Source organism: Pteronotus mesoamericanus, unplaced genomic scaffold (genome assembly GCF_021234165.1).
Source record: "Pteronotus mesoamericanus isolate MK-2021 breed Mesoamerican mustached bat unplaced genomic scaffold, CSHL_Meso_final contig_27, whole genome shotgun sequence".
Taxonomy (NCBI): domain Eukaryota; kingdom Metazoa; phylum Chordata; class Mammalia; order Chiroptera; family Mormoopidae; genus Pteronotus; species Pteronotus mesoamericanus.
Window position 1 is genome coordinate 1,062,061 of NW_026555115.1, and position 15,107 is coordinate 1,077,167.

The following is a 15,107-nucleotide window of genomic DNA, read 5'->3' on the forward strand; positions in this document are numbered from 1 at the left end:
TCACAATTGAACCCTCTGAAAGCTTAAAAGAACTTGTTTAAAGAGACTTTGGCCCAGTTAGTTAGTTGAATCTCACACGTCCTCCAAGAATGAATTCCCCAAGGAATAAATAAGCTGGCTCTCTTTTTCCAGAGACAGTAATTCAGCCAATTTTCAGATCAGAGTCTGCAGACAAACGGGTAATGGTCAAAGCATTTCAGTCTCCCCCAGCGGTTAACTAGCTAGAAATGAAAGGAAAAGGGAGGGAAGAAGCCTGAGGGAGATTTAATTCCTCTGCAGAGATCATTCCACAAGAAAGTCATTTAAGCCCATTTCCAGACCTGCTCTGTTGGCAGGATGGGGAAATAAATGATCAGCGTCCCGGCCTGCGAGAGCTGCCTCCAAGACGGGGCCCGAGGAGAAGGTGAAGAGGGGCAACGCTTCTGAAGCTATTTCCACAGAAATGAATGCTCCGTAGGGATTTGGGGGTGGGGTGGGGTGGACGCGGTGGGAACCTGCGGGACTGGGGGCGGGGGCATCAAGACTCCGGCGGGCCGGCGGACTCCTCTACCACCTGCTTCAAGGCTCAGCGGCGAGAACGGCGAACACAGCGAGCGTAGCCCGCTTGGGGCTACTCAAGGTGGGCCGCTGGAACAGGAGCGGAAGAATGGGAGGAGGGAGGAGGGCGGACCACTCGGTGACCGAGACCTGGGCAGGGAAGGCGCGGTACAAGCGAGGACGCGGAAGCATATACTAATGACCCATGCATGGCTTTGAGGAGAACAGAATGAAGCTACCCGGCCTTTCGGAGGAAGGCGATAGAGGACAGCAACTCCCTTTTTCACGCCCATTTGCTTTCTAGTGGGAGCTCGCGACGGTAGTCCCCGGAGTGGCCCTCTCCTAGCACAGTGTCACCGCGCCCGCCAGAGGTGCGCGCAGGCAGACGAAAGGAGGGCTGCCTGGAGCTAGCGCTCCAGTCCGGGCAGGGGCCCCGCTACACCCCGCCCACCCTGCCGCGGCTGAAGCTAAGCCTGGCCGTGACGGAAGCGCTACTCGGAGGAAGAGAAGGCGCAACTGAGCGGGACACCCTAGGGCGTCTGCAGGTGTGCAACTTTTCCAGACGCACAGGAGCGCGCCCCCAGCCCCAGCTGGGTGGACCAGGCCCTGCTGTTGGGAACCCTACGGCCGCGGGGAACTGGCCAGACCCCGGAGCGCAGCGGTCGTAGGGTGTGCGCACCTACGGCCAGAGGGCCCGCGGGCCACGTAGTCTTCCGAACCCACCTCGCAGGTCCCGCGGTCAGCGTCCAGCCGGTCCCCGCGGCACCTGCTGCGCCCTTCTCACGCTGCACCAATCTCCAGCCTCCCCACCTCGGAAAACTAACCCCCGCCCCGGGTTCCTGTCCTAGGGACGCGCAGAGGCGGGGGAAGAGGGGGATAGAAAGAGGGTGGGGACGTGGAAAGACAGTCCCAGCCTACCCTGCCCGCCACCCCCACCCCAACTCGGCAGCCGTCACGTGGTGCCTGGAATGGGAGGTGGGGAGAAGACGCGAGACTTTTGGGGTGCTCTGGGTCGCCAGCAGTTCCTTCAGTCTCAGCAGACAACTCCGGAGACGTGGCGCTCTGCCGGGGAGAACAATTGAGAGGAACTGCGACCCGCAGTCTGGAGCCCCAGCGCGGGCGATGCGGGCGCCGCTGGCGGCACCTGCGGCTCCTCTCGGCTGCGACGGTCGCCTAGGCGGCAGCAGCGCGGGCCCCAGAAGCCTCGGCAGCCACAGCCGCTGCGGCCCGGGCAGCGGTCGCTGCCTCTGAGGCGCTTACCCGCTCCCGGCCTAGAGGCTCCGGGAGGATGTGGATCCTCGGCATCGCAGCAACATTTTGCGGATTGTTCTTGCTTCAAGGTAAGGCGAATACGCCCGCAGCCCAGCCAGGGGCGCGCACCGCTTCTACCCGCCTGCCCCTTTGCCCAGTGCTGCTCAGAGGTTGCTCCGCTGGAGTTCGGCAGTGGCTGGTGCCCAGTGGCTCTAGGTGGGAAAGTCTCCAAGTCCCGCGCTGCGGGAGGGGAGGCAGGAGCCGTGGATTTGTAGGACTCGAGCTGCAGGTGTTCGGGCTGCACCTGTCGTAAGAAGGGCTGGGGAGGCGGGAGGGTCCGAACGACGCTGGGGCCTCGGAAAGGGAGAGGGCACTGATGGCCCCCAACCCGACCAAGTTTCTGGCGTCTCTAGCAACCCGTGGGAGTGGCGCCGCCGACCGGCGAGCGGCTCTCTGGGCAGCCTGTGGCTGGGGCGCGCCCGGACTGTGTTGCTGCGCTCGGAGCGCAGCCGATCAGGAGCTGGGAAGGGCGAGCTTGGGAACCTGGCTCACCTGGGCGGGAGCAGAAGGAGTTAGCTGTAAACTGGAGCTCGTAGTCCGAGCGGAGCAGCCGGGCTGGAGGCATGAGAGATGCAAAAGCGTCTCGCTTCTGCTTTCCAGTACGCGACCGTGTTCCGAGCGAGCTATGGAGAGCTGGGACCTCCACCGGGGACCCCGGCCAAACGGTTGCCCAGATAGCCGGGAAGAGAGGGCTGTAGTGTCGCGTCCCTGGGCACACACGCACAGAAACACACGCGCCCCTCCCCAGCCACTGAGACCACCCCTGCTGCTGCGGGAACTGTCAGGGGACTTGGGGCGCAGTAGCACTTCGTGTCTGGCACTCCCTCCTGGGCTCCCGGGTGGTAGCGTAGCGACAGCACAGGAATGCTGACTTAAAAATTTAAGTAAAACTAAAAAGGCATCTGCGAATGCAATTGCGAATGGTGCGAAAACAGTAGTTAACTAATTTGTAACCAATTAACAATTAGGCAAATCGTTCGGCGTAGACTGGAGCTGACGCTTCTTGTCTCTGGAGCTACTTCGCTCTCGGGTTTGTATACCCGTCCTTGAAACTTCCACGTGGAAAGTCCAGGTGTGGTGTTGTGCCAGCGTGGGTCCAGGTGTAGCAGGCAGAATTCCACTTTATCCTGTCGGACCCTTGGTGCCCCCGCCGCCCCCTGCCGGCTTCAGCGCCACAGTGGCCTTACTCGGAAACCCTAAGAGCGCGGAGCACTAGCCACCCCAGCGACTGGATCAGCGCGGGAGGGTCGTGGTATTGCTGGTATCCCGGGTGGTCTTTGTAAGGCTGGACCTGAAGGCCACTGCCTCTGTCCCGCAGGCTTTGCGCTGCAAATCCAGTGTTACCAGTGTGAAGAATTCCAGTTGAACAACGACTGCTCCTCCCCGGAATTCATCGTGAATTGCACAGTGAATGTTCAGGACATGTGTCAGAAAGAAGTGATGGAGCAAAGTGCGGGTAAGAGTCAGGCCACCCTCTCCCTCTCCTCTGAAGCCTGGGTCACGGGTGGGAGGGAGGGGACCATTTAGTTACAGAAGGAGGGACTGACTTTGATTTAATGCCTACACACTGGTTATCACAGACTTATTTTTGCAATGCTGGGAAAATGAAGAGTTTCCAAGTTACTTTAATCTCATCAGATGTAATTACTAGGGCTTCCCCTCAAGGGACTCGGGCAGAAAGTGCATTTAATGAGTGGCTCTCCTCTTTTTATTTACTCCCTTCACCGCCCTCCACTAAAAGCTGATTGGGAAGCTGGAAAATATACGAATAACCCATTTTGCTTGGACAACTAGACAGTTCCCTGTGAGCAATGTCAGCCTAAAATATGAAACTAGTTGAAGTTCACAGAGGGCAGAGCTTGAAAAATGTGTTTTGTCATGGAGCTGCACCACATTTCTTTGAAAAACAGTACAAGATCTTTATTTAATTTTAGAACTAATGCATCACATTCCAGGCACAAATTGCCAAGATCTTTCAAAGGAATATGGTTCCCAGTACCACAAGCCTAGCAGCTAGCTGGCTGGCTGACGAGGGCCTGGGCGTTATGCAAGGGTCCAAGAGGGTCTTGTGAGAGCAATCCTCCTTATTCACTCCCGCTGACTAGAGTTTTCTCACTGAGGCAGAACCTCCCTGCCCCTACCAACATTCTTATCAGAAATCAAAGCCCCTCCACCCCCAAAGAGCAACTGGAATTTTGGGCAAATTGTGATACTGTAGTTTCAGTTCTAGGGTCAAACCATAAACAGAATTTTCCATTTTAAGAATATTGAATAAACGGGAAATAACATCATGTGGCAAACACTACTGAATGAACCAAAGCCCTGCCCCTCTTCAGTGTGCTGAACTGCACTGCCCACAGAGGACCATGAAAGGATCTAACTGCTAAATGACCTCCTTAACCCCTGACATATTAAAGCAAGGGCTATGGGTCTGCAGCCAGTTCCTTGGGAAAGTAGTTTCTCTTCAGAGAAGGGCCTGGAAATGCCTCATTGCAACTACAGTTATCTGAGGAACAGATGTCTTGCGGGTGTGCTATGCTGTGATGTGCGTGTGCATGTGTGTGTGTGGTTTTAAAGCCTGTTCTCTGTTGGCCCTTATCAGCCTGGGTGTGGATTCTTGCCACCAAAATCCCTCTTCTGGGAAATCTGAAATGCAATTGCTCTCAAGAATAACCTGTCCCAAGATAAGCAACATGCATTGTTTTGTCATATGGGATTTGGCTATTGAAAAAGTGAAACAAAACAAAACTTAGCGATGATTCTTTAATCAACATTGACATAGGTGGTTTTGACACGTTGTTTCTTTTCTTCATGTGTTGTTCCTGAGCATTTTGTACCTGAGCAAAAGCGTACTGCCCTTCTACCAGAGGGACTGCTGTGAATCATTGTGAACACTTCGTTACTTCAGAATATTTGCAGTTTTCTTCCAGGCAGTAGATTAGAGCCAGAAAAAAAGGGGGCTGTACTGTCGACATATTAGGAACTTCTTTAGAACCTTCAAGGCCACTGCTTACCTTGTTATCATGTTTTATAACCTGGGATATGGTAGAGATAAGGAGAGAGAAAGATATGAACCAAATTACAGCCAGAAGAGGTGTCCTTTTTGTGAGAGACATTCCTTCCTTTCTAAAAATATACCTAAGATAAATCCACGCATTTCATTTTCCAAGGGTTGTGTTTTGTCTGCTTCATTTTCTTCTCCAGACCACACTGTAAAAAAGGCAGAACAACATTGCCACACCCTTCTTATCCATGAAAAATTTTAGTGTAGACAGTCGTAAGCGCCTGGCCTGAAGTTGCTATTAGCTCAGTCAAGGTGAGCGCCTTGTCTCCAAACCATTTTCCTCTGGCCATATATCCTAGGCCAAGGGGTAGCCAGAACTGAAGTGATAACATAGTGTCAGTTGTGAAGTAAGGGAACCAGTGGATGGGCACAAAGGAAAAACCACCTTCATGGGGAGGGCTGGGAGTCCTATGCATTTGGAAACAGGGCGTTCAACAGAAAGCCGCCAAATACGCCAAATACGTGTTCCTGCATCAAAAGATGTTGGGGAGAAGAAGTTGATACTTCAAAGAACTTCCATTTTTATTACCTTGTAACTGTCAAAGACCAATCAATGTAAGTGACTATTAACCCTTCTCTTACTGGCTGCGATGGAGAGCCAACCTAGAACTGTGTAAAGTGACCGCAGTGTAATGCAATCATCATGGTAACAAGAGCTCCCTTTTTGGCGTGTGCCCTGTGCTTCTGGCTCTTTCCCCTGGCAGTGTGCTCCAAGTGGAGTATTCCCAGCAGTCTGGGAGTCCTCTTTTTAGGCCTCTGTTTCCTGAGGCCACAACCCACCAGAATTGAATTCTTCTTCAGGGTCAATTCCTCCACTCTGAAGAAAGTAACACCTGTTAAATGATACTATTAGGAATCAAAGCCTAGGTTTTTGTTTGTTTGATCAGTAACATATATTGTTCTGAGAATCTTTGTCTGTTAGAGCTGAAAGGGCCCAGTGACACCGTGTTAAAGGTACATGGAGGAACCTTCCTCAGAGTTCTGTTCAAATCCACATGTCTGGATCACCACCCTCCCCCACCGCCCCTGACTAGAAGCCAATTCCATAAGCTGTGGTATGTCTCACCATGGGTCTTTTATAAGTTCCACAAGTGACTCTGGTCTCTTATAAGCTCCCCAAGTGACTCTGAGATGTCCCTAAGTTGCGAACTGCTAATCTGAACCCTCCTTTAATTGTCACAGAGGAGGAAAACAAGAGTCAGAAAAGTTAGATGTCTGATCCAAGTCCACCAGCCAACTGTTACTGAAGGACACCTGCTTCCTGGGTCAGCACCTTAATATAGTAAAATATGCTGCCAGGTTTGCATGAAAAGATAATCCAGGTGAAGTGCTAAAGACTCAGACAATTTTCATGTCTGTCAAATTCACCTGAATGGACTTAGTGAACAAGTTGAGTGAACAGGCCACAAAGTGGTTCTTGGAAAAATATGAGAGCCCACTAGGTGATTTTTAGTTTGAGTGCTCTGTGGGCTAGCATTTTTCTGAAGTACTATAGAAAAGCCAGAGTTTTAAATGGACCAAGAGATTTTAATAAACCAAGCAGGTTTGACATTAAGCAGTAATGAAAGACATTCTCTTTCCAAAAAATACCAGCAATGCAATATGCCCAGGCCTTCAGTTAGTCCTTCCTGGATTAAAGTCTGCAAACTCAGCTCTTTGGGCTTTGAGGCAAGTACATTTAATTTTCAGCTGGGAAGTACATTTAAAATTAACCTTTACCTATTCCCCAGAGTGGCATTCCTATCAGGCGCCCAGATATTATTTTCCTCTGTTCTTCATCCCCTTGGCCATTTCTGGAGCAATAAGCACAGCGGAAGAGAAGGGACCCTTTGGTTCTGCCTCTTCCATTGTCCTTACTAATTGATATTTAAGTGATTACATAAGGAATGACTTGTTCTCACTAGCTCTACACTTAATGAGATCGCAACTACTTACCAGAGCCCTTGATAAGTGACATTTCTTTTGCTCTTGCTTTTCAGTGCACTCTGAAAAATATTTCAAATATTGATTTGCATTTAATAGAAGTGCCCCCACCCCATTTGAATTTTTAAAACCAGGGTGTAAAGAATGTGAATTTGCATTTGTTTGACAGTGCAATCTTGTAATTAGAGTGTTTCCTCTTGACTAGATACAGTGAAAGGGGCATAATTTAATTTTTATAGACTAGCCAATTTCTGCCCTTACTAAAATATAGCTCTGTCAGTGAGCAAAATGTTACAGGTTCTCCTAAACCTTATTTAAAAGTTAAATGCAGTATATTGAGAGAAAGTTCATGGTCTGAATCAGTAACCTAATCGATCTCTTCACCCATCCTTTGCAACATGCATTAATCTATTTGTCTGTTTTGCAATACCATAGTTACTGATTTATATGCCATGTTGCCTCTGCATTGTGGCTGTATAAGCAATGGTGACTCTCCTTTTGGATTAGTTAGTTGCTTGTTAGGTTGAGCAGGGATGGCTCCATGCCTCGAATAGGTTAATTTTATGCACTATTTTCTTATGAGCTAAATAAAGGAAAGCAAGTAAGAAATTGATGTCCCTAAAATAATCAGTCCTCTACTCAGAAAGAAATGGAAAGCTAACCATGGCCCATGTTTTCTTATGTCTATGCTCTGCTTAATTTCATCAGAATTTAAAATATTAGGCTCTAACAGATTCATACATAGAGAACAGGCTGACTGCTGTTGGAGGTGGGGGGCTGTGTGGAAGTGGTGGAGGGATTGAGCAAAAAAGACAAAGAACTTGGGGGGGTATGTGAGGGGGGACGACGGGATGGGGGAATAAATGGTGATGGAGGGAGAATTGGTGTGGTGGACACACAATATACTGTACAGATTATGTGTTGTAACGTGTACCTGAAACCTGTATAATTTTGTTAACCTGTCACCCCAATGAATCCAAAAATATATATTAGGCAACAGTTTGTCATTGAGGTGGGTTTGACAGGCAGAAGTGCCAGTTCTGCTAATCAATATTACATCATAATCTGTTTACACTGGGATTCTCTCCTTTAGGTGTGCACATGCATTCATGGCATGCCTACTTTGGTGCGTATAGTTTTACATTTTTGCCTGTACAGACGCTCTTCAACTTACGATGGGGTTTTGTTCTAATAAACCCATTGTAAGTTAAAGATACTGTTAAATTGAAAATGCATTTAATACACGTCACCTACCAAATGTCATAGCTTAGCTACCTAGTTTCTACTGAACATGTATTGCTTTTGCACCATCAAAAGTAAAAAAAGAAAAAGAAAAGAAAAAAAAAGAGAAAAAATCCTAAATTGGACCATTATAAGCTAGGGACTGACCATCTGTATATATTTGCGTACACATATATAATTCTTTTAAGAAAAATGAAATTAAGTCCCCCCTTCTTTGCAGATGTTCAGAATGTTACTTACTTATCTCTGCTGTATTATAGGCATGAAGATGTTTCTAACATCTTCTTTTTCCAGAACATCTTTGTTAGGGTTCCCTTTATCTGTTAACCTTCCCACATCCCCTCTCTGCCCGATATCATTTCTTCTCCCCTCAGTGTTCTCCTGTCATCTCTCTTTTAGACACTCCACTTCCAGTCCTGACTTTCTTACCCTCGAATCCATTTTGAATCAATAAGATAGGCTGTGAGCTATGCTCTAAGAATAAAGTAAAAAACAAAAATAAAAATTTGCCATATTTGAACTTTGCCAAGACTTCAACAGGTTTAAGAACTTTAAAGTAAAAAGATTCAGACGTCAGGAAAGGTATCCTTGAGTGTTAACATCAGCCCTGCCAAAAAGGTTTCATGTCAACTTTAATAAAAGCTATGAATTACACAGGAAGAGATTCTGTGCAGTGAATGTCAATACATCCTTTCTGGCAGGACCCAACACCTTTCTCTTTGGGGCAAGACATTTTCCAATTAGTGTGCTTGCTTCATTTTGGAGAAGCATCCATCTTTCATGTGGAGGGCATAGCTGGCTTCTGAGGAAGTGTTTGGAGGGTGAACATCAAATGTCTTTGGTCCCTTGGATTCTACAGTAAGTGGAGCATTTGTTTATGTTAACTCTCCAGCTGAACAAGCAGCCAAAGATGACCTCGAATCTCCATAGATGAACCATTTGCAGATTGATCTGGCTCTCCCATAACACAAATTCCTCCCACCACGGTTTCACTGAAGCTTCCCTCATTGATGGTTTTCCTAATGAGTTTAAACAGAGAGGCTTCAAAGCTAGAGCATTTTCCCATGTGAAAAATGGAATGAAGTATGAAAACAAAACACCATTTCCTTTGAACTTTGCAAAGGAAACCTGCCTCCCATATATATTCCTGAAACAAAAAGATCTGAATCTACAGTCTGCTTCCTCTGTCTCTCTCCCCCTCCCTGCCTCTCCTTTTTTTTTTTTTCCTTTCATACTTCTGGAATGATTGACTGACATAGGCTCTAACAAACCTGGCAAAGGTTTATTAGCACACTATGTGGAAGGATTCAGCACCCCGAGCACTGTGTTTAGTTGTCAAATGGGAGGGCTATCTGGCTTCATTAAGGAGCAAAACATTTATGTTCTCTGGCTTCCCATGCTTGGTAACTTTGAAGAGGTAACTTAACATCCCAGGGGCTTAGCTTCCTCCCCTATAAGATGTAGAAGCAGGCCATCTGTTTTCTTGTGAGATAAAGACAGTGAGAAATAAACATCTTAACGAATTAATCCTAAAAAGGGAAACCTGCCAGAAATCTCACCAGGAGCTGCTTCATCCACTATCCACACCTGCCTCGGAAGCCGGGGCCAGATAGCTTCGCCAAAGTTACTTTTTGCACACTACTTCATCATTTCTCAGACTGAAGGAGTCCTTGAATTCAACCTGTAATTCCTTATAATAGGATCCTTGTAGTTAGCCTAGAAGGTTCCTAGTGAGATAACATCCTCACCTGACATTTGGTGGATATGAGATGCAGAGAGGTTCAGCAATTTGCTCAAGACCACACAGCCAGTGCGACTGAAATTCGAATCATTTTCCTTCCCCAGAATTTTTTCTATCATTATAATGCCATTCTATATATTTTTTCTTGTTTTGCTTTTTAATAACAATTGTATTTAGATATAATTTATGTGCTGTAAAATTCACCCTTTATAAGTATACATTCTGTGGTTTTTAATATGTTCAAAATTGTGAATATAATTAAATTGCAGATATATTTCTAATTCCAGAACATTTCCATTAGCCCAAGAAGAAACCCTGTGCATGTTAGCTTTCACTAATTTGGGAACCACTAATCTAATTCCTATCTCTGTGGATTTGCCTGTTCTGGACGTTTCCTATAAATGGAATCATAATATGTGGCCTTTGTGACTGGCTTCTTTTACTTAAGATAACGTTTCCAAGGTTCATCCATTTCATTTCCTATATTCAGATGCATCTTTCCTTATGCTTGTGCAGGGAACCAAAGAGGAAAACTCAGGTTTGGCAAATCCCTGAATTATAGAATGGGGTGGGCTAGGGCATGCTGTGAACCTTGGAGCTTCATTGACTAATGAGCCAATTTGTTGAGCTGAATTAAAAACCTGTGCCAAGAGCAAGTCATTCCAGGGAGCTGAATGGAATTTGTGTTAATCAACATCTCCTTCATGCCAAGAACTGGGCTTTCCATCCACTGCCTCTGTCTACTGCCATCTATTAAAGAGTTAATGTGCTATTCAATGAAGAGATCTTGAGTTAGTTTATGTGAACCGCAAGAATTCTCGGGTACCTAAATGGTTTAGTCTTGATTCCTGAAGCTCTAATCAGTGATCCCAGCTGCCCATCCCAACATCTGGCTTCATCCCTAGGCCACAGCCCACAAGAATCATTTACGATAGCCACGGTGAAGAAACAATACAAGTGCCCATCAGTGGGTGAGTGGATAAAAAGGCAGTGATACATATATGCTACAATGGTATATTACTTGGCCATAAAAAAGGATGAAATTTTACTGGTTGTGACAACATAGATGGACCTAGAGGCTATTGTTCTCAGTGAAATAAGTCAGTTAGAGATAGACAGATACTATATGATTTCACTTATATGTAGACTCTAAAGAAAAAAAATAAATGAATAAACACAATTGAAACAGACTCATAGACACAAAGAGTGGACTGGTGGTTGCCAGAGGGGAGAAGGAGTTGGGGGGCTGGGTGAGAGAGGTGAAGGGGTTAATAAGTACAAGATGGTAGTTACAAAATAATCACTGGGATATAAAGTGCAGCATAGGGAATATAGTCAATAATATTATAATAACTCTGTGTGGTGCCAGGTGGGTACTGGAAATATTGGGGGAACGTTTTATGAAGTATATGGTGATCTAACCACTATGCTGTATGCCTGAAACCAATATAAAATAATATTGAAAGTAAAAAATAAATCATGCACATCTTATTCTAGGGGAGATCTTAATGCATAACTTTATAGATGAGAGTACTGTGGAGCAGAAAGGAGTTTTCTTTCCCAAGGGTTTAAACATCATGATCAGCCCACATCTTTCCTCCCGTGAGAAGGCTGAGGGGTAGAACAGGTGAGAGGTATTTGGGGAGAGATTTTTATTAAGAAGATACAATTCTGGCACAAGTTGGTCATCTGCAATGAGTACTCAGTGAATGTGCACAAGTCGAGCCTTCTTTTTCCCCAGACGAAATCCTTGATTATACCCTTTATGAGGGCTTAACTCTTTACTCCTCTAAAAGAGGGAAATCTCTTTTCTTTGTTATTCTCTTCTTAAAAACTAAGCTAAATTCTTCCTTGTCTGGTAGTTTTCACTGTGGTAAAAGGGATTATATTTCGGGAGGACAGTTACAAGTAAAAGACAGTGTGTTTCTTTCCTGGGCACTCCACGAAAGGCCATATCCATAACTTAGGCATCTCAATCAAATCTGTGCTGAGTCAGCTTGCAACTAAACAAAAGACTTATGATATATGCCATTTATTCTTGCTCTCCATGGTAAACTGTGTGTTGTGGCTACATTGTGATTCAGAAACTGTTGTCACAGACCAGAGCTATAGGCCTGCCATAAGAATTTTTAAAACATGCAATACCTGACTGTTGAGTCAGGGGCACTGACTTCTTTTCCCTTAGATTCCCACATAAAAAATGACAACAGCCAACAGAAGAATAGTAGTTCATTGTGGATGAATAAAAATCATACCTGTATTATTGTCTGATTGGCAAAATATATAACATATATTTTGGTGTGCCGCAGAATTGTAGTAATTAGTCTGTGTGTGCCCTGAGATGAAAAGGTTGAAAATTGCTGCTGCGGGGCATGTTCTCTTTTAAATAAATTGCTTCCCATCTCCTGATTGCCTCCAACAGTTCAAAGCAGAGCAGGAGGTGAACGGAAGTAAGTGCTTTAGATAAGGTGAAACCACAGAGAGTTTGTAATAAATTGCTTTTTTTAAAAAAGAGTTTACATAGAAGAAAGCTGTGATGTTTCAAGATGTTGATTCGAGCTTTATGACTTTGCAAATCGGGAGAGGAATCCAGATACAAAAGTGATGAAGTGTTGTATTAGTTTAAGGATGTTGTGATACTTGGTCCAGTGCATTTCATTTCTCACTGGACATGGACAATAGCTTTTTATGTTTTTCTATTCCCTGGACTTGCTCAGGAGAGCAGAGGGACGACTGGAGACAGCGCCAGAGGCAGGTGGCGCCGGGCGCGCACGCAGCCCTCCCCAGTGGGTGTGTGCGGGACTCGGCCTGAATACGAATGTGCAGAGCAGTTCCCTTGCCCTCTGCTGAGGCTTCTTCAAAGAGCATCAGCAGACGCAGGTGTATTATGTGACTCTGGGCGATAGGTGTGATACACTGCTTTATTTCTTATGCAAAATCTAGCAAGCCACTTGGGTCTCTGGGTCTTTTTCAGAGAATCTGTTCAGAAAAGACAAGACTAGGCACACTGACTAGTTTTCCACCTGGTGAAAACATCCAAATTAGTAGTGCAAAGGGGTCTTGGCTTCAAAGGAAACCCCAAATTTTTTCTAGAATTTCCCTGCCTTAAGCGGGAAAGGCAGAGAATGGGAGGAGACGCACCTGGGAGTACAATGTTAGCTAACTTTTTTCAGTGACGGAACAACTTTTTACTCAGCTTGCCACTAGCTGCTGGAAGGAAAAGAAGAATAAAGTAAGTCAGAAGCAGCCATTTTATCTACGAGTGGGTTAAAATCTAAACAGACTAGACCAACTCTTGTGAAACCGGGGCCTGTGAGTAAAAGCCGACCAGAGGCCCTGCTCACCTGTGCCCATGGAGAGGCATTGTTAGACTTGGCTTTCCTGGTGCAGGTGATGGCAGGGAAACAGAAGGATGTTCTGACAATTCTATCTGTTCAGTGTCTCCAGCCAGCATTTTGCTGGCCCCAGTTCTTTCAGTTTTAGAGAATCTTTTCCTGATGAAATCAAACGTCATCGTTATTCACCAGAGTTCATTCATGGTTTTCATTTCTCTATACTGGCTCTTGAAAGGACATATGCTCATCTGTCTGTCTGTCTGTCTCTCTCTCTTTCTCAAACTCTCCCCCTCTCTTTTTACTTCTTCCCTATCTCTTTCACACGTGTATGCACACATGATCACCCACTTGTTGGTATGCAGACCCTCAATAAATATTTGCTGAATGAGTGTACTTGAAGAAATAAAGTTTCAAGCTGAAACAGATTTGTCAGCAATTTAAAAATATTATATCAGAAATGAGGGAGCTTAAATCTATAGTATAAAAAGAAAATAGAATAAATATAAGTTTAATATAGTTTTTGCTCTTTAGTTATACCAGGAATACCTACTAATCCCTGTTAGCAACAATTGTCATTTAAAGAACAAGTCTTATGTGTAAACCACCCAGTTTTTCTAGTTTGTCAGCTTGCTTTCAAAGTAATCTGGCTGTGCTTTTGAAGAGGAGTCTTTTCTGGAAACACACACACACACACACGCACACACACACGCACGCACGCCCCCCAAGCTAACTTGGTAGGCGTGTCAGCTGGGAAACAGGTCACTCCCCACACCCCACCCCTTCTCCAGCCAGGCTTATCAGCTGACCATATAAGTTATTTGGAACTTTGTTTGACCTGCCTTGGTCATGAACTCCCTTAAGAAGAAAGGAAATCCCCCCACATAGTCATACTCCCCCAGCAAACCTCTGCCCCCAAGGCCTCTGCCACACAGGAGATGCTAGTTAAAAATACAAGTGGTTATGCTCCATAACAGAGAGGCAATCCAAACTTTCAGCTGGCAAATGTATTGTATACTTCTAGACCATTTCGTTTGGGCTAATTAAACCAGAGGGAAGTAGGGGTCAGGGGAGACTATGTTTTTGCTCTCCTGCTTTCTGTTTTGCGCTTACACTGTTTCACTGGACTCTAAGACTCCAGCTCCTTGCTTGTATGCTTGCCCCATTTGTTGGATACCATTGATATTATTGTCATAAAACCTGGTGGCAGTTTTATGTTGAAGCCAAAGTATCTCTGCCTACAGTGGCTTCTGGGCTTCAAGGAGCATGCAGTCTATCCCCTTCCTTAGTCCATGGGGTATAACTTCAAAAGAGTATTCACCAACTGCCAAGTTCCTTTGTGTTCTTGCCTCCACCCCAGGCCCCACTTTCTCTGTCACTTAAGAACATTTTTGCTGCAAGTAACAAGGAATTAAACCATACAGACATTTATTGTTTACTAATAAAATAGTCCAGAAGTAGGTGATCTTGGCGTTATTTTTACAGCTCAGTGATGTCATCAAAAAACCTAGGTTCTCTCCATTTTCCTACTCAGTTTGCTAAGCATGTCGGCTTTTTGTCTACAAGCTGGTTGCCTCTTGGTCCCAAAGTAGCTACTTATATTCAAGTTAAATGGAAGGGACAGCACTAAAGAAAACAAAAGCTCTCTCCCAAGGGAATTCTGCTTATTTTTCATTAGTCAGAACATCATCTCATGGCCATTTCTTGCTGTAAGGAAGAGGCAAATGGTGGCTATTGGGTGGTCAGTGTCTGTCACATTGTCTTTTCAGAAATAGCTGCACAATATTGGAAAATTTCCAGCACAGTTCCTCCAGGGATACCTAGAGAAAGAGCAGGAATGACTTGCTGTCCTGAACATCACCTGCCCTTTTGCCTAAACAAACACTGAATGCTTCATTATGAATCATTACCACATTTTGGAAAGGCAAAGAAACTCATATACTAGCAAGTGATGTCC

The 15,107-nt window shown here is 45.5% G+C and overlaps 1 protein-coding gene across 1 annotated transcript in view; it reads left to right on the forward strand.

Moving 5' to 3' along the window:
• Positions 1 to 1,659: 1,659 nt before the first annotated feature.
• Positions 1,660 to 15,107, forward strand: part of LYPD1 (LY6/PLAUR domain containing 1) — a 40,631-nt gene continuing 27,183 nt past the window's right edge. Inside the window, exons 1-3 of the mRNA XM_054574982.1 lie at positions 1,660 to 1,729; positions 1,848 to 1,877; positions 3,167 to 3,304. Of these exons, the coding sequence (XP_054430957.1) occupies positions 1,660 to 1,729; positions 1,848 to 1,877; positions 3,167 to 3,304 (238 nt within the window). The remainder of the gene's footprint in view (positions 1,730 to 1,847; positions 1,878 to 3,166; positions 3,305 to 15,107) is intronic.